Raw genomic sequence first — 20,482 nt, 5'->3', positions numbered from 1 at the left:
TATGGAAACATCACACAGGTGGCAAGAGGCAAATGCCTTTGAAAGGAAACCTCAAAAGGAAAATGTGCCATAAAATAAAATAGTAGGTAGTTCAGTATAACAAAGAGAAGAAAATGCCAATAAAATGTTATGTTTTATAGGACATTTTGTGAGGTGAGCAGAGGTCAGCAAGTGAACACTTTGCTTTCAAAGTGAGACATTATTAGGTGTCTGATTACAATTGATATTTCTAGATGATAAAGAAAACAACAGATAATGCATTTCTATCTAAGTTGATTAGGTACCTAAATTGCCTGAAACCTTAAAAATTGTACCTGTTAATATGCCCTCTGCTTCATTCTTACAATTCTATGATGATATATGAGATATACAGAAAACCCAGGATAACAGTTATGAAATTACTGTATTTTGAATTATTATAAACCCTAGATGTTAACACATGTGCCATCTCAATGTGTTTCCTAAATGAAGCATAAAGACAGATGGATTGTATACTAAAAAGTTTACACTTTGCACCTTGCCATTCACAGAAAGAAGCATCAAAGCATAGAACTTACCCGTTGTTGCTGTACGACATGTTTTCTTCACAGGAGCTCCATTACGTTTTACTTTTCCAATGGCATAGGCAATTAATGATATATTGTAGTCTGTATAAGGTACCAAATCTGACAATCTATATTGGGTCTTCATATTATCCAGATTTATGCATTCTTTATTTTTATCATGGGGAAAAATGTAAACATTTATTAAGTCATTAAAAGTCAGGATTGCCACATATTTAATTTGGACTCTACATTAAATCATTTTTTAAAAAATTTTATGTATTTAATTTGACAGAGAGAAAGAGAGAGAGAGACAGTGAGAGAGGGAACACAAGCAGGGGGAGTGAAGAGGGAGAAGCAGACTTCCCACCAAGAAGGGAGCCTGATGCGGGGCTCTGAGCCGAAGTCAGAAGCTTAACGACTGAGCCACTCAGGTGCCCCTCTACATTAAATCATTTTGAACCAACTCCAAACTGAGAGATTGAGAAAGATATACATCCTTGGTATTCAGAAGTACTGTATATACAATTATCAGCAAATGTATTGAACAAATTCATTTATTGTAAATAAACTCAAATATTCAAAAATATAATTTCATATAATTGATTTGGAACATAAAATATTTAACAAGTTCAAGTATATTTGTGAAGGTGGTCTCCTTCCTTTCTGAGAAAACACAGCCCACAATGACTTTTATGACAGTCTTGAGTTGTATTGTTTTAGAAAGAGTACTTTTTAGGGAATCTTTTTCTAATATGCAACCTTTGAACACTGATATTAGTTACTGTTATGGATTTGAGGCACAGAATCCACTCAAGGACTAATAACTATGTTGGCATAAGGGATAAAAGAAAGCATTATGAATGAAAGAAGGAGCATTCTGAACGTAGGGACAAGCCTGACGAGGATACCAGATTCTGGTCAAGGAGGATTATGGCAGGTAGGATCTTGTTTAAATATGTTTTGACATTCAAGCAGAAGAGTTAGCATTTGTTAAATTGAAAATTCACTAGCCACCATTTTTGAGTAGCCAAGTGGTATCAATCAAAACTTGTTAAAAGACAACCAGGATATAATTAAAGGAAGATTAAAGTTGGCAGCATGATGCTGGCTAGCAATTATAGTGATAATAGTAATAATAATAAAGTTGATGATAAAAGATAATGACTAGATCATTCTATGTGCCAAGCACGATTTTACTTGGTGTACATGAACGTATTAGCCATCACCACAACTCTATAGGCTGGCTCCCTTAGTTTCATCCAATTTTACAGATGAGAAAACTGAGCCATAAAAACATGAAACCATCAGTCTATGATCTCACAGGAAAGCAGGAACAGAGCCAGGATGAGACACAAGCATTGAGGTTCTAGGGTCTCTGCTCTTGCCTTCACCACTGTGCATATTGTCTGCTGTGGAAGAAGGGACAAAGGTTGGCAGTGGGGCCAAGTTGTTTTTGAACCTGGATACTTCACTTCTCTGGTCCAGCTTGACATGCCCATGGATTTGCAGAAACAGTGTAAGATCTAACCTGTTAATTTCTTGTCTCAGTTACTTATCCATAGTATTGAGATTATAGTAATATCTCGACCTTACCATGGAATGCTAAATAATAAGTAAGATAAAATGACTCTTCTAACCTGATTAAATGTCTATTTTCTCAGAAATCCCCAAAGCTGGAGTTAATTGATTTATACCTGCCAGCTCAGTTCTACTCTATCCCTAGTGAGAATTCTCTTTGAGGTCAGGAAAGGTGTTAGCTCAAGAGAGGGGCAGGCATAACTCTCCCTGACCCCTCACTCAAGACTTCTACTCACTCCTTATATAGGATCTGACTGTTAGAACAATACCAGATAAAATCTAAGCATCAAGATGCTATTCTCAAGGTCACTCTGGCTTCCATTCAGTGACCTAATTTTGTATTTGCATATGTAATCTGACAACCATTCTGCTTCAAAATGATTGATTTATGTACTTCTGTAAAGATTTTATCTTAGCTAATTTGATAAAAGTCAAATTGATGATTTAATTTATAAGAATGTGTTGTTCAAAAGATACTGCTGTTTGGGATTAAAGTTTTCAGTGCCTAGAAGGGTGGTTGGGAATGTTCATTTCTGATTGCAAAGGGTTTCAAACTTTGGTTGAAATGTCAAAATACTTTATGTGAATATCTCTGCCTCTTCCACGTATTTGAACAATTTTTCTCAGGACTTTGAGAGCAGAAGTGCAATATGAAACACACTAAGGACTTATTTGACATAGTGTTTGAAATTTGTCTTAGAGCAACAGAGACATGAAATTTTAAGTCATCCATGTTGACTGCAAAGGGTTAGAAAGACACTGGCTTCCTCAGTTGTCACTTCTTTGTTTAAGAAGAAAAAAAATACCTTGGGAAATCCACAGCTTCTAAAACTACTCTGAAGTATCTTCTTGAACACTATGCCAAATGGTATAAACCTATTGACCCCCAAAGAATTTTGTGCTGGAAGGGGGAAAAAATATCTTTCTTCTTAAAAAAAAAAAAAAAGTAATACACAAAATTTCCAGCAACATCATTGTGGTCTTGAAGGGTACACATTGGTATCAGTAACTTTTGAAAATAGTACGTGGGGGCGCCTGGGTCTCAGGTCCTGAGATTGGACCCTGTGTTGGGCTCCTCAATGAGTGTGGAATCTGTTTCAGATTCACCCTCTCCTTCTCTTTTTGCCTCTCTCCCCGCCCACCCTTCACACACACACACACACACACACAAACACACAAATATAGTACTTTGGATGCAACAAAGCATAGATGGCTCTTTCCCATTATTGGGGGAACTTCTTGTCACTTGTCATCCTTAAGTTAATACAAAATACTACAGTTTCTCAAAGTAGCTCATGCTAAAAACATGAACAACACAGTAGCCAAAAGAGCACAGTTCAAGCTGTTGAATTTGAACATTTATCAGAAGTTCTGTGATCCTGAGTTGCATCACATGAACAATGGATACATTACTTTTTTCAGAGTTATTATTGAAATGCTTAACAAAATCTTAAAATATTATGAAAACACCCAACAAAGAGGAAACTAAGTAAATGTAGGAAACTACATTTTCTTTTCTTTTTTTTTTTTTTAAGATTTTATTTATTTACTTGACAGAGAGATCACAAGTAGGCAGATAGGCAGGCAGAGAGAGAGAGGAGAAAGCAGGCTCCCCGCCAAGCAGAGAGCCCGATGCGGGACTTGATCCCAGGACCCTGAGATCATGACCTGAGCCGAAGGCAGAGGCTTAACCCACTGAGCCACCCAGGCGGCCGGAAACTACATTTTCGTTCTCCTTCAATATGTAGCTTTCAGAGACACTGAAGTGATTGGATTATGAAATAATGAAATCAAATGTAATACCCAACTAAAAAGCAATATAATCTGCAATAGTACTTCATAGACTTTATTCCTGTATTTTTAATAGTGACATTACTTGAAATAATGAAAGTAGTTAAAATAATCATTTTAACAATGTTAAAATCCTATCAATTCCCTGATAAAATTGAAGAGGATCTCATGGCATATGTTTGAGATAAATAGAACAACAGAACACCTTTCTTCTTACGGCAGTTGATTTGGGGGGAAATGGAGGAAAATATGAAAGGTGGGGAAATGGGGGAAAATATGAAAGATGAAATAGAAGGACACACATAGCCTGATATTGGCCAGCTCTCCCTTCTTTCCCCCACAATCCTGTTCAAATGTTACATTAGATAGCCATATATTTGGTGGCACTAAATAAAAAGGAGCTGTACTAGTTGCAAAGAAAATAAAACTAAAATAAAACAAAATTTGTCAGACTGCTAATAATTACATCCTCCTTAACCTGATTATTAAAGTAGACATTTTTTAAAAGCTGTGCAGAGTACAAAGGAGCAATAAACACCACTCATAAATGTTTACCATATAGTCTTCCATTCAAAATACTCCGTAGGAGAGAGTTTGGAAAAGGAAGAGTACAGTAAGGAATAGTGAGTAGACGACTCAGAGAAGAGAAAAGAAAGCCAAACAATGTGTTCATACAGAATCTAAACCAAGGAAGTTTGTACAAGAAAGGTCTGAGCAAGTATCTAATTGTTTTGCTGTTTTATCTTCCTGTAATTTCAATTTTCTTTTCCCATAGACCTAACTTTTGAAATTACCATTACAGCAAGTAGAAGGCATGTATTGCTTCTCCACAGCCTTTGAATCCTCTTATGCTAATTTGAAAATGCATGTGTATTTAACTCTGCTTTAGTAGTTTCATTATTAAGAGTCAAACAACCAGCAGGAACAATGTTATCAAAATATAAACTAATATGCTAGAAAAAAGCAATTTCAGAATTTTAAATGTATGTCTGTTTCTTTCCTACTAGAGATAAAGAAATTAAATTAAATTAAATTAAATTAAATTAAATTAAGAAAATGCTACCATATAAGCAAGAATAAATTTAAAACTAGACATAAATTCAACAAAAGAAATGCAAGTTTTATGTATAGGAAGCTACAAAAATTTTTACTAGATTAAAGAAGACTTAAATTAATGGGAAATCATCCCATATTCATGGACTGAAGTACTAACATTGTTGAGATGGCATTACTCTCTAAATTGATTTATACAGGTTCAATGCAACTACTATCAGAATCCTAACTGGCTTATTTGTAGAAATGGACAAGTTGATCCAAAAATTCACATGTAATTTCATGGAAACTTGAATAGCCAAAATACTAGAGATAAAGAAACTACTATTCAGCTCAGGCCTACTTTAAGCTACAAGTAAAGGATTGGCAAGTGAGCTCTCACATGCTGAGTTGGCTGGGAGGGGGGTCCAGTGATGCCTACAGTTTTCTACAAGCATTTTGGATACTTTAAGTTATCCAGGAGATGTTTTTTTTCCCCTTAAATAGAATCTCATTTGGAGGGCTCATGGCTGAACTGGTCGTAGCACATTTTTTGAATGACATTTATTTCTACAAAGTCTAACTTTAACTAGAACTATGCTCCAAGGTTCCTCTGCCATTAAACTGGCTTCCATGGCTAAATTAGGCAAACTTTCCTATTTATTCATCCAATATTTTGTGTATACCACCAGGAACAAGTTTTGAGAGGTATTTGTTTTTTTGTGAGCCTGAATAAGGAGTTTGAACCATGCAACTTACATAATATTTGGAAAATAATGATGAGTATTATTTGCAGATATTTTTTCTCCAGGCTTTGGAGTGTAAATATTAGAACTAAGACAGATCAAGAAAGACAAGCAAATATTGGGGATGTTCTAGGCATCAGAGACTGGAGAGCCCACAGAGAGTGGAAGCAGTTCTAAAATTAAGGCATCTATAGTGCCTATCACAGTCACTCACTAGCTCAACCCCCATTTCTAGCATTTTTCACTTCTGGAATTATCTTTCCTGATATGGAATTATATCTTAAACAAATTACCTGTATCCTGATAACAAAGAGTATAATTATAAAATTTATCTGTAGGGTGTTTCCAGGTGAGCATGATGCTAGTTGCACTTTCATCACTGCAGCTAAAATTCTGAGGTGAGCCTGGCCCTGTTAAAAGAATAAGAATATAAAATATGAAAAAAAGACATGGAAAAAAACCATTCTTCCTATTATAATTATGATGATCAATAACCACATTTTAACTATGAATTAATCGTGAAATTAAAAGAAAGACATCTGGTCTTACCCAATTTGCTTTAGAGGTCCCTTAACAGAGGAAATGTCACTCTGAAGTGGCACCGAGGACCTGAAAGAGTCCACTGACCTGAAGACCTCTGAGAATATCCTCTTCCTCTTATATATATTATGATTCATCTTGGGATTTCTAGATTCCACTGTGCTGAAAATCTGTCATTGGTAGTACTGATAAACTTAACTGTCATTATTTGGAAGCCTCCAGTAACTAGTCATCATAACTTGAGATGGAGAATGTAATAAATGCCTAGATCAAATTTATCAGGTACAATTTACAGTAAGACATACTAATTTGAGGTAAAAATGTATGACTTTTGACAAATATATGCATCTACCTAACCACCACCACAGTTAAGACCTAAACTATCTCTATCATCCCCAAAAAGTTCTGTGACACTTCCCCGTCAACTCAGCTCCCTTGCCCAGTCCCAGCACCCTCTGAACTGCTTTCTGTTCCTATAGATTAAATTCATTTTTTCACTCATTTCACATAGATAAAATCAAGTAGTAAGTGGTTTTTTATGTTTAGCATATGGCACTCGATATAATGTTCTAGAGAGTCATTCATGTTGTTGCAGGTATCAGGAGTTGGTTATTTCATGAGTAGTATTCCACTGTGAGGTTACACCACATTTTATCTATTCATTCAACTATTATTGGGACATTGGGGTTACTTCCAGACTTTCGGCTACTGTGAGTCAATCTGCTATGAATCTTTGTGTAGAAGTCACTGTGCGGACATGTTTTTTTCTATTTTTAAAAATATTTTATTTATTTATTTGACAGAGAGAGAGAGAGAACACAAGCCGGCAGAGAGAGGGGGGAGGAAGGAGGCTCCCTGCTGAGCAGAGAGCCCGACGTGGGGCTCGATCCCAGGACCCTGGGATCATGACTTGAGCTGAAGGCAGAGTCTTAACCAACTGAGCCACCCAGATGCCCCCAAGTTTTTTTCTCTTTGGCAAATACCTGGAGTAAAATTTCTAAGTTATTACCTTACATCCTCCACCAATAGTATTATCAGTCTTTTTAACGTTAGCCATTTTAGTGGGGGTATAATGTCATCATCCTCTCCTAGTTGTTTTAAATTGCATTTCCCAGGGGCGCCTGGGTGGCTCAGTGGGTTAAGCTGCTTCCTTCGGCTCAGGTCATGATCTCAGGGTCCTGGGATCGAGGCCCACATCGGGCTCTCTGCTCGGCAGGGAGCCTGCTTCCCTCTCTCTCTCTCTCTCTTCTCTCTCTGCCTGCCTCTCTGTCTACTTGTGATCTCTCTCTGTCAAATAAATAAATAAAATCTTTAAAAAAAAAAATAAAATAAAATATAAAATAAATTGCATTTCCCAGATGACTAATGATATTGAGCATCTTTATATGTGCTTATTGGCCACTTGCATATCTTCTTTTGTGAAACATATGTTCAAAATGTTTGAGTATTTTTAATTTGGTCAGTTGGTGTCTAATTTTGTATTTGGAAGAGTTCCCTATATATTCTGGAGAGACTTCTTTTGTTGAAAAATTAATTGTGGATATTTTCCTATCATGGCTTGATTGCTTTTTATGTCCTTGATGGCTTTATTTAAAGAGAAAAACATTCAAATTTGATGAGGTCTAATTTATAAAATGTTTTCGTTATGATTCTTGCTTTTTAAGAACTAGGAAATCTTTGCCTGAACCAAAGTAGCAAAGATTTTTTTCTACTGTCTTTGTCTGGACGTTTTATAGTTTTAACTTTAATGTTTACATCTGCAATCCATTTTGAGTTAATTTTTGTGTTTATTGAGAGATAAAGACTGATGTTCATTTTTTCTTCTATAGGGATACCAGGATCATTTGTTGAAAAAGACTACCCTTTCCTCCATACTTTTTATAGATAAAATATACTTTTACTTACAAAAAAATGTTCCTAGGATTTCTATTTTCTTTTATTTATTTATAAAGATTGCAACAATTTTAGTAATTAATATTCAAAAAGTATTAAATGTTTTTAGGTATGATAGGAACATAATTTTAATGTAGTTTCATTTTTCTTCTTGTGATTTTGTTTTGGAGGTTATCAGGAGGCAGATTTAGGCAACTCCCTTAGTCCTTAGCTAGCCCTTCCATATGAAATTTAGAATCATGTTAATATGGTGTATCAAAACTTCTGTGATATTTTCATTAATAAACAAGTTCAGTAATGTGGTTGACTGCAAGATCAACACAGAAAATCAATAGTATGTATATATACTAGAGATAAAGAAATTAAATTAAATTAAATTAAGAAAATGCTACCATATAAGCAAGAATAAATTTAAAACTAGACATAAATTCAACAAAAGAAATGCAAGTTTTATGTATAGGAAGCTACAAAAATTTTTACTAGATTAAAGAAGACTTAAATTAATGGGAAATCATCCCATATTCATGGACTGAAGTACTAACATTGTTGAGATGGCATTACTCTCTAAATTGATTTATACAGGTTCAATGCAACTACTATCAGAATCCTAACTGGCTTATTTGTAGAAATGGACAAGTTGATCCAAAAATTCACATGTAATTTCATGGAAACTTGAATAGCCAATATAATTTTGAAGAAAAAGTTGAAGAAATCACACTTTCTGATTTCCAAACTTATATGAAGCAATAGAAATCAACAGTGATCATAGTGTAAGAATAGATCTGTAGATCAATGGAATAGACCTTAGTGTCCAGAAATAAGCCCATCATTATGGTTAAAATGGTGCTAGAACAAGTGGATAGCCACATCAAAAGTATGAAATTGAACCTCACCTCATACTGTATACAAATATTAACACAAAATGGATTAATAGTGTTATATTTAGTAGGAGATAAAACTATAAAACTATTAGAAGAGAACATAGGAATAAATCTGCATTATTTTGGTTTTGGAATTGTATTTTAAAGGTGATACCAAAGCATAAGCAAAAGAGTAAAAATTATTAAGTTGGACTGAATCAAAATTAAAATCTTGTAAGTTTTAAAAGTTATCAACAAAGTAAAATGACAACCCAGAGAATGGAAAACAATATTTGCAAGTCATATCTCTGACACAGGACTTGTGTCTAGAAATATAAAGAACTCTTATAACTTAATAAAAATAATTTAAAAATTGGTAAAGGATTTGAGTAGATAGATAAAAGATATACAGATGGCCAGTAGACACCTGAAGCCATGCTCAAAATCATCAGTCATTAATCCACGTCACAGTGGGATACCACTTTATACCCACTGGGATAACTATAATAAAATAGACAATAATGAGTGTTGGTGAAGATGTGGGTTAATTAGAACCCTCACACATTGTTCATGGAAATGTAAAGTGAAGCAACCACTTTGTAAAACAGATTGGCAGTTCTTCAAAATTCAAAATGTAAGGTTGTCATATGATCCCCAAATTCCAATCCTAGGTTTGGATACAAGAGTAATGAAAACATAAGTCTACACAAAACTTGTAAATAGATGTTCATAGCAGCATTATTCATAATAACCAAAAAGTGGAAACAACCTAATCAACTGATAAGTGAACAAACAAATAAGGTATACCCATACAACAGAATATTATCAGGCAATAAATATTGGTATACATATGAAAATGGAAGTATTGATACATTTTATAACATGGAAGCACCCTGAAGACATTAAGCTAAGTGAAAGAAGCCAGTCCCAAAAGATGACATATTATATGATTCTATTTATATGAAATGTCCAAATAGGCAAATTCATTGGGGCAGAAAGTAGATTGGTAATTGCTTAGGTATGGAAAGTAGGAGGGAAATGGGGATTGACTGCTAACAGCTAAGGGGTTTCTTTTTGGTGTGATGAAATTGTTCTAAAGTTGATTCTGGTGGTGATTGCACAACTCTTAATATAGTCCTAACATATTATTTTTTAAAACATTGAATTCTGTACTTTAAATGCGTAAATCATAAAGTTGGTGCATTAACCACTGACACATCACAATCTCTGAATCCAAAGCTCATATTGGGTTCACTCGTGGTGTCCTATATTCTATGGGCTTGAGCAAATGTATCATATGACATGTATCGATCATTATGTTATCATACAGAGTATTTTTACTGCCCTAAAAATCCTGTGTGCTCTATTTATTTTCCCTCCTCTTCAGCTCCTGGCAACCACTGATCTTTTTACTGCTTCCATAGTTTCATCTTTTTCGGGATATCATATAGTCGGAACCATACAGTATGTACTCTTTCCAAATTGGCTTCTTTCACTTAGTAATATGCATGTAAAGTTCTGTCATGTCTTCCCATAGCTTGACGGCTCATTTCTCTTCACTGCTGTATAATATTCCATTGTCTGGTTCTCCTATAGTTCACCCATTTACCTACTGAAGGACATCTTGGTTGCCTCTGAGTTTTGGAAATTATGAATAAAGCTGCTATAAACATCCTTGTGCAGGTTTTTGTGTGGACATAACTTTTCAGCTCCTTTGAGTAAATACCAAGGAGTGTGGATCGTATGGTAATAGTATGTTTCATTTTGCAGAAACCACCAAATGTCTTCCAGAGTGGCTGTACCACTTTGCATTCTTACTAGCAATGAATGATTTTGTTTTGGATTGCAACATTGTCCCACATATTCTGAATATTTGGTGTTGTGAGTGTTTCAGATTCTGGACATTCTAATAGACATGTAGTGTGTCTCATTCTGGTTTTCACTTGAATTTCTCTGATAGCATATGATGTAGAGCATCTTTTCATATTCTTATTTGTCATTTGTATCTCTTTTTTGGTGATTATATATTTTTAATACACTAAAGGATCCAATTTTCTAATACTTAAATTACTATTTAGTATCTATGTTCATAGGAGAAACTGGCCTATAGTTGCCTCAGTTTTACCCAAATTGCAAATCCACTGAATATTAACCCTAAGCCTATCCTAAACCCTAAGAATAATTAAAGTGAATTGATAGACTTCTGTGTCTTCTGCCCTGTTGAGTAGTTTGGATGAGATAGAAACCAACCATTCTTTGAACATGTGGCAAATTTGTCTTCATATTTTCTTAAGGGCAGGTGAGGGAAGCAGACAGTGAGTGTGAAATGAGTAGAGAGACATTGGACTATACATTTAATTCCAATTTTTTAATTCCTCCCTGGTAAATTTTCATAATTCATAAGTTCTAGAAAATTATTCATTTTATCTAACTTTTCATATTGGATGAAAAGAGGCTTTATAATTTGTTGAATATCTACTTTTAGCGTTTTTTTTTTTTTAAATCAATAAGGAGGTTTCATTTTTTGCTAGAGGTCTATTTTAGCATTCTTTTAAAAATCAAGCCTTTAAGTTTGTGAATAAATTCTTAATATATTTTCCTCTCTTCTTTCAATAACTTAGAATTATAAACTTAGCTATCTTCTCCCTTCTACCATTTTTGCATTTGTTGTTTTCGTTCTTACAAGCACTCTCCATTGATTGTCACTCAGCATACAGCAAAATGATAACATTTCTCCTAAAATACCACTTGGTCTTCCTTCAGGCTTTAAAATTCCTCCACAACATGTCTTTACTCAAATCTGAGTATCTGTGTTTCAAAGGGTAAATTGAGGCCATTTGTATTTATGGTGACTTTTGATATACCATGGCATATTTCTGCTGTCTTATCTATTTAGTTTTCTACTAGTATTTCTTCTCACCCTATCTCTTTCCCTCCCTGCCGCTTCCACGTCCTCTACCTCTTCCTTCTTTCTCCTTCTTCCTCAATCTTTCTCTTTTCCTCCTCTTCTTTTTCCTCCTCTTTCCTCTCCCTCTGTTTCCTCCTCCTCCTTTTCCCACTGCCTTTTCCTCCTCTCTCTTTCTTTGGTGGTTACTCATAAGTTGTCATACACATAATTAACATTTTTTTTTTCCCTAGAAGATTCTACATGTCATCAGAATCTCCATACTTCCACTGAATAAGAGTGGAATTTTAGCACTATTCCCTTCCTTCTCCACTCCAGCTCCCAAATGCTATTATTTTCCAGAACGGTACTTTCCAACTGTGATTAACTATTATAGTCTTGTTATTATTTATATCGCTAGCATTTTATTCATGCTACATACTAACTTGCCACCAATATTTAGATTTGCTGCTGTGTTTTAATAGCTCTGTGCTCACTTCTGTCAAAGGCAGGATTTGATAGAGGGGCAGAGGGTGCAAAACGACACCAAGAAGGGAATGAGGCTGCTGAGGAGATGGGAAATGCATGAAGAAACCGTATCATCTATCTTGGTTTTGTTTCCACCATAATCTCACAAGGGCCTACAATTCTCAGTTGAAACAACAACAAACAAACAAAACCAAAACAAACACACAAAAAATTTGACAAAGCTTTGGATCTTCTGTCATTCATTTTGAAATTCTGCTTTAAAAATGGATACATATCTATTTTCTGAAACCCTTTCTCCAAATCTACAGCATCATTTCCTGTGATTCTCAAATAATTGCAAGCACATAAGAAGAAATTTTACATATACATGTAAGTAATATACTCACTTCCCAAATCTGTTTCAATAGTTTTATTTAAGAACAAAAACTTATGGCCATCATAGGATGCTTGTAAATCACAGTAATACTTTGTCTGAGGTAAAAAGCCTTCACAGTTAATTTCCTCCCCAGTAGATGGAGTACAATTTTCTGAAAGAAATAAGTATCATATATCAGTATATGAATACAATATATCACACTTAACTTTGTCTTTAGATTTCATATCTATAATAACTTAGTATCGATCAGATTGAAAGCTTTTGCAAATAGTAAATAAGTAAAAGATACTAAAAACTACCATCATAACGAATGGTTTTGCCATACTCCATTTGAAAGAAAATATTAAAAAGTATAACTGAATTTGAGAGTATCTCTAATTTAACTGATGGAATGAATTCTCTGTTCAGAAACTGAGATTGCACCTGAGTTAACTTTTGTCCAATAAATATTTTAGATACATCATTGTTCTACCATCAGTTCATCAGTTTGTTCTTGCTTTCCTCATTCTACTTATATCATAGCCATTAATCTTTTTTATAACATGATGATTACAACTGGTATCACACTGCATCCTTTGTGTGTGTGGGTGTGTGTGTGTGTCTTGCCATATATGGCTTAGCAGATGGCTTTATGCCAAGGAAGGAGCTTCCATCTTAATAAATTCAAATAAAAAGAAATAAAAATTCATTAAGTCATTAATTATTAAAAACAACTGGTATCTCAACTTTGCCCCCCATATGAACACAAACCCATATTCCTAGATGCAATTACTGCATTTTTCCCACTTGTCTTTCATGTATGTGTTCTTGAGGTTGTCTATGAATTTTGGTGATTGAGGACTGACCACATAAACTCTTGAATCATATGATCTTATGCTTGTTTTTATTTTAACAGTATGTGTATTTTATTTTTCTATAACATCCTTCTCTGGTGATCCCTTAGTAATACCTTGTGTATAATAGTTGCCAAGAAAATCTTTGTAAATTAATTGACTTTTACTTTTTCAAAGGTTATTTTTTAGGGAAAGGGAAACCTTTTAGGGAAAGGTTATTTTTTGTGAATTTGAGTGGTATAAAGAATACAATATTTTGACTCCCAAAAAAAAAAAAGGGGGGGGGAAGGGAAGGGAAGGGAAGGGAGGAGGGAGAGAGAGATTGGCAGGGAAAGGAAAGGGGGAGAAAGAAGGAAAAAAAGAAAGAAAGAAGGGAGGGGGTAGTAGGGAAGGAATGAAGGAAGGATTAGATATATCTAGAACAACTCTCTACCAGAAAAATACTCTAATCAAAGCTATATTCTTACCACATTGAAATCTGTATGTAATTTTATTTTTATCACAAGTGAAGTTGTTTCGCATTTCTACTTTTAAATGAAGAGAAGTATTTGCTTTTTCCTCCTGTGTACAATCTACCAAAGAAAATCTTTCCGGATCTGTCAAAAGAAGATATAGAAATAGATGTTCAATGTTTCATAATGTGTGTCATATGCTCAATTCAAGTGACTGAAATTATATGCATGATACTGTCTTTGGCAAGTATTTAGAGTGATTTTGATGAAGTGTAAGAATTCAGGGGTTTGTCCATCTCCATTATTTAGTTTATTCTTTTTAAAATACACATTTTGGCAGCATTTTATTTAGAATTTATCTTACCTTTAAAAGATGGGACCCAAGCAAATGTCTAGGTGACATTGCATTTTTTGCATATTTTAACACACTCACTTCATTCCTTTTCTTAATTATGCCAGCAATTTTTTTATTGACTCTTGATTTTTTTTTATTAAATGATTATTACACAGAGTATGTGGGGCTCTGTCTTGGGGAATGTGTTTTTTAAATGGTCATTTCTGTTTCTAATTATTTATTTCAATAATTTTTCAAGAAAATCACTTTAACCTATGTATTTTTTAAGGTTTTATTTTAATTCTAGTTGGTTCATACAGTGTAATATTAGTTTCAAGCATAAAATATAGCCATTCAACAATTCCCTACAATAACAGGTGCACTCCTTAATTCCCATCACCTATTAAATCTCCTTCCCCTGTGGTAACCATCAGTCTGTTCTCTATATTAAAAGTCTGCTTCTTGCTTTCTCTCTCTCCCTCTTATTTTTTCCCTTGTTTTTTTCTTAAATTCCATATGAATGAAGTCGTATAGTATTTGCCTTTTTCTATTTGACTTAGCATTATACTCTCTCGTATACTCTCTAGCTACATCCATGTTGTTGTAAATGACATATCCAATAAAAAGTTAGTATCCAAAATATATAAAGAATTTATACAAATCAACACCCAAAAACAAATAATCCAATTGAAAAATGGGCAGAAGGCATGAACAGACATTTCTCCAAAGAAGTCATGCAGATGGCCAATGGGCACATGAGAAGATGTTCATCATCACTTATCATCAGGAAAATGCAAATCAAAACTACAATGAGATATCACCTCACACCTGTCAAAATGGCTAAAATCAACAATATGAGAAACAACAGGTGTTGGTGAGGATGTGGAGAAAAAGGACTCCTCATGAACTATTGGTGGGAATGCAAACTTGTGTAGCCACTGTGGAAAACAATATGGCAGTTCCTCTTGATTTTTTTAACTTCGAAAAGTTAAAAATAGAACTATTTTATGATCCAGCAATCTCACTGCTGGATATTTACCCAAAGAATATAAGAGCATTAATTCAAAAGGATACCCCTATGTTTAAAGCAGCATTATGTACAATAGCCAATATAGGAAAGCAAACTTTAACCTACTGAAATGTTAACAAATCAATATTTTTGAATTACGATGTGATGTGAGAGAGTCAACAAATTTACAGCTCCTGAATCTCTTTTCCAAAACGTATTCTGTTAAGATACGCTTTAGAGGGGTGGGCTTGATACCCTGGTCCCTTCTCCTTTCCCGAAGGAGCTGAGCGGGCAAAACTGACTTGATCACCTTAACATGATCATAACTCTCCTTTTTGTGTGTGAAAGTATTCTTGTTTTTTCCACAACCATCAAATCCTGGACTTTGTGTTTTGCCTCTATATACTCCAGACCCACCTGTATTCATTTAGTAGGATACATATGTGCACATATATACTTAATGACTTGAATTAAGTGTGGGGGGGGAGAAAACTTGTGGATAATTGATTATCCACAGTGCGATAAATAATACTTAATCTACATGAAACACTGCATAGAAGAAGTGTAGGGAGGAGAAAAGAATTAAGAAGGCTTATAAGGGTTCCTAACCTCACTGGGTTAGGAGAGCAGAAAGCTCATCCACTTGCCTCCTGCCGACTTCCTGTCCCTCATCCTTGCTCACTCACCTGACAGATTCCTGCAACCACTAGAATGCAAGACACGTGGAACTGTACAGTTTTGTAAATATATAAATAGAAACCAATATATATTTACCTGGTGGTACCTCCAGGGTTAAAATTTTATATGTACTAACACATGAATTGTGACTTATAGTAAAACTTGTACGTGAACATTCTGTTAGGTTATAGATTTTATTGTTTTCACATGTGACATTGTCACAACTCACTACATCAATAGCATTTAGTTGTGCTTGAAATGACTTATTTTCTTTATCATAATGATATTCCACAGAGATATTTTCATACTTTTCATCTGAAAGAAAATGAAAGAGAGGATTACCTTTTTAAAAAAGAATTTCAGAAAAAACAAACTTACAACAAATGTGAACACTTTAGTAGAGATTTTCAAAAATATGAAAATCTAACAAAATATCCCCAGGAACATGAAAAAGAGAAGAAACAGATCAGGTGTGTCCATAATTAATTTTCAAAATTCCCTTTATATCACTGCCTATCAAGGACCTCAGCTTTTAAGTTTATCCTTGGAGGATTAACGGGTTAATGTCTGTCTTCCTGACTGAACTGTATATTCTATGGCAGTAACGGCCAGTTTACTTTGAGCATCAACATAAATCCAAGTTGTTGCATAAAAGCTGTCATTAGAAGGGGCTTATTTGTTTGAATTGCTTGTTGAATTGATGCACAAATGAATGAAGTATCTGACAAATGTCTTCTCCTTGCTTTATCATTTCTCTTTCCTTCTAAAAATGCAGTTCTTGGTTACCTGTTTCTCCAGGGACATTAATTAATTCAGGGACCACAGGCCTCATTATTCCTTTACTTTGTTAAAATTATCAATAATAAACCCTCCTAAGGACCTCCCCCTTGGTGACATGTTGCATTCTCTCCTTTATTTAAACAAATTCAGTTTACTGGTAAAAATATTTTTTTCCACAAATGCTAATCTATTCATTCATTTTAATCCAATGAACATTATTAAGCCCTCAGTATCTTTAAGGCATTGTCCCAAGCCCTAGGAATATATATGATCTGCTCTTAGAAGCATAGAATCCTATCATGGAGACAAACATAGACACGAGTTGCAGAAGACATGCAAACACCTAAAATAAGATTATGCACCAAATAATACGAGAGTAGGGTGGGGGGAAATATACTCAGAGTGCAGGGATAGGAGAGGCTCTCCAGAGGAGGTGGGTGACTCAGTTTGTGTTTTAAAATATGAGCAGGATGTAGGGAAAGAGATGGTGGGAGGGGGTGCACTGGATGAGGGTGGAGTGGAGTTCTAATTGTAGCTGAAGCAGAGTAGGAGGGAACACAGAGGCATTACATAACCACAATGTGCTTAGAACGCTCTAAGTAGTTTCAGATTAGTTAGGGGAAGAGTGTAAGGAGGCAATAATATAGGACGAACATGAGCATAAAAGACCGTATAATTAAGCAAACTTTTGAAGACTGATCTTTACATTAAATGTATGGGGGGCTACTGAAGGCAGAGACTTCAGCAGGGAGACTCACAAACGTGGAGGGTGAAGCCCCCGCCACGAAAGACCTCACTGAGAAGAGGATAGGAAAATGGGGACAGGTTTGCATAAACTGTTCTCAAGCACCTGCTTTGATTGATCATGGTGTCTCCCCTGCTGGGTAAGTATTCAAGCACCTGCTTTGAGCCAAAACTCTGACAAGACAGAAAGACAGAAAGGCGGAGACAAACACAGATTCTTTTTCTTCACAAGCCTGGAAGGTATTCTCCACATTTCACATGTATCATTAGCTAATAATTCTTAATCCTGACACTCAAAACTAGGTCTGAATATAACATCAAAGCTTCTTGCTCCTGAAGGATACGGGCTCTTTTTTTTTTTTTTTAAGTTAACATATAATGTATTATTTGCCCAAGGGGTACAGGTCTGTGAATCATCAGGCTTCCACACTTCATAGCACTCACCATAGCACATACCCTCCCCAGTGTCCATAGCCCAACCACCCTATCCCTCTCCTCCACCCAGCAACCTCAGTTTGTTTCCTGAGATTAAGAGTCTCTTATGGTTTGTCTCCCTCCCTGGTCCCATCTTGTTTCATTTTTCCCTCCCTTCCCCCCATGAACCCCCACCCTGCCTCTCAAATTCCTCATATCAGAGAGATCAGATGGGAATTGTCTTTCTCTGATTGACTTATTTTGCTTAGCATGATACCCTTTAGTTCCATTCACGTCATTGCAAATGGCAAGATTTCATGTTTTTTTTTTTGATGGCTACATAGTATTCCATTGTATATATATACCACATCTTCTTTATCCATTCATCTGTTGATGGACATCTAGGTTCTCTCCATAGTTTGGTTATTAAGGACACTGGCTCTTAAGATGTGGAACTATTCATTGCTGGGAAGTGAGAGCCAGTAAAGTTAGCTTGCTAGTGGTTTGGAGGCTTAGAACGAAGAAGGAAATAATTCAAGTGATATTCTAAAGTGATGTATCCTCCCTCTAGATAAAAAAAAAAAAAAAAAAAAACTTACCACATGATTTCTTAGATATAGCAGAAACTGCAATAGAAAAAAAAAGAATGTAAATTATTAAAATTTCCTTTACAGTATCTCTGCTATAGTCATTTTGGGAAAAGATGGTTTTACAATGTTTCAACTTCATATATTATAATGTCTGTGAGTTAGGTTTAACAGACAGTGCAGGGTTTGCAATGTCCAGTACAATGTTTTAATCTCAAAACTTCAAGTGTTAAAAACTAATGGGCTAATTCTATAAAACATTTCATGAAATTACCCAATGAACATGATTATGATAATTACAATATTGGTATTTTTGAACACACATTTTATTATGGTGTGGGGACATAACTAACCATACACACAGCCAGAACATTTAAAGATACTCATCCCCTTGATTAATCTCAAAGTAGATTTATAGAATTATAATCCCTAGACATTTCAGTTTACACCTTTGTTTAAAAACATCAGAAAACAGGCAAAGGATGCTTCATTCCCTAGTTTAATCTTTTGTTAAGTTCTTTGCACATACACTGGATCCAGAGTAATTAATAGCTCTTTCAATGAATTGAAACATATCTTGGGTGAAGCATATATATTTCACTGAAGAATGAGTGGAGATGTGTTTTGTGAAAGCTGAGAGATCTCTGCTAATCTGGTCTTTGAGTTGGAAGAATTTAGGAAAGAACAGTGGGTTTGCAGGCTCTGCCATGGCCGACCCAGAGACTGACACTGCCACTCTCTCAGTTCGTTCCCTATAGGCCCCTCGCTTTGCTTCCATGCTCCATGTTGTCTGACTGGGGCTCTACAATCAATCCTCTGTAAATCACCCCTTGGAATGGAGAATCCCACTGATAGAATTTTTCTGTTTCCTACTAACACCTAAACCCACTCCTAGAGAAAGAAGTCCTAGTATACTTGAATATTTTTCTATGCATTTGCATAAAGTACACAACTCTTAGAGGATGTTACAATGACTTGATAGGTTATGACAGTAACATCATGCCCTGACCTCACCAGTTGTGGCACTGCTAAAATAAGGGTTATAAGACTGACTGCTATTCCACAGCCCCCATGATTAGAATACTCAATGGAACTTCTCAGAAAAAGAGAACCCAGTGTAGAGAAAATGGAAGACCCTTCTATGAGCACATCGCAGGTACGTGGTGGTGGTATGACTGCGTGGTTGAGAGTAAGATTGTCACCTATTGTTGTGGTAGCAGTTGTATGGTTAGTGCTTGTTGCAGGTGAAGTGGACATAAGAGACACATCTGCAAGGAAATGAACAGAGAATAAAAGTTAATGAGTTTGTCATAATGAAGGACAAGGGAAAAACTCTTCAGCAAAGATACTTTCCCAACCGAATCTTTACTACAGGAGACTTCACTGAAATTAACACTTGCTCATCTTTAAAATAAAAAAGTGAATCAAAGCTTTATCTACCAATAGCCCTTGAAGATAAACAATAGTTCAAATAATTAGAACATGATATTGAATAAGTTGAGAGAAACTATTCATTCCTTGGTGTAATTCTTACCTGATGGCCAAACTACTGCTTTCTCCTTCAATTACAGCTTCCTTATTTTAATTACTAACAATGATACCACTTACTCTTTTTTTTAATATTTACTGCCTACCAGCCTTTTTTTTTTACATACTCAGTTCTCACATCAATCCTATAAAATGAATATTATAATACCCATTTCACAGAAGGGAAAGCTGACACACACAAATTATTAGTAGCTTGTGCTAAAGTCATCCAGAAAGTTAAGGATTTGATCCCAGGGCTATATGACCCTAAAGTCTATTATCTTTCTTCTTTGCCATCAACGTTCCTACTATGAATAACAAAATAAAGTATGCCCCCCCCCACAAAAAAAAGCTTACTGGCAAGCTTATTTTGTCTAATTTATTATCAAT

The 20,482-nt window shown here is 35.1% G+C and overlaps 1 protein-coding gene across 5 annotated transcripts in view; it reads right to left on the bottom strand.

Moving 5' to 3' along the window:
* The window catches only part of PTPRC (protein tyrosine phosphatase receptor type C), a 118,167-nt gene that overhangs the window by 39,239 nt on the left and 58,446 nt on the right, over positions 1 to 20,482 (bottom strand). For 4 of the 5 annotated variants that reach the window (XM_047703786.1, XM_047703788.1, XM_047703789.1 and 1 more), the window contains 7 exons: positions 19,768 to 19,833; positions 18,578 to 18,604; positions 16,137 to 16,355; positions 14,035 to 14,163; positions 12,745 to 12,885; positions 5,998 to 6,102; positions 558 to 725 (listed from right to left, as the gene is read on the bottom strand). In XM_047703786.1, the coding sequence (XP_047559742.1) occupies positions 558 to 725; positions 5,998 to 6,102; positions 12,745 to 12,885; positions 14,035 to 14,163; positions 16,137 to 16,355; positions 18,578 to 18,604; positions 19,768 to 19,833 (855 nt within the window). Of the gene's footprint in view, positions 1 to 557; positions 726 to 5,985; positions 6,103 to 12,744; positions 12,886 to 14,034; positions 14,164 to 16,136; positions 16,356 to 18,577; positions 18,605 to 19,767; positions 19,834 to 20,482 lie in introns of all 5 variants that reach the window. The other variant, XM_047703787.1, reaches the window with a different exon arrangement.

Source organism: Lutra lutra, chromosome 15 (assembly GCF_902655055.1).
Source record: "Lutra lutra chromosome 15, mLutLut1.2, whole genome shotgun sequence".
Taxonomy (NCBI): domain Eukaryota; kingdom Metazoa; phylum Chordata; class Mammalia; order Carnivora; family Mustelidae; genus Lutra; species Lutra lutra.
Note: the sequence above shows the minus strand (reverse complement) of the source record. Positions and strands in the feature narration are given on the sequence as shown.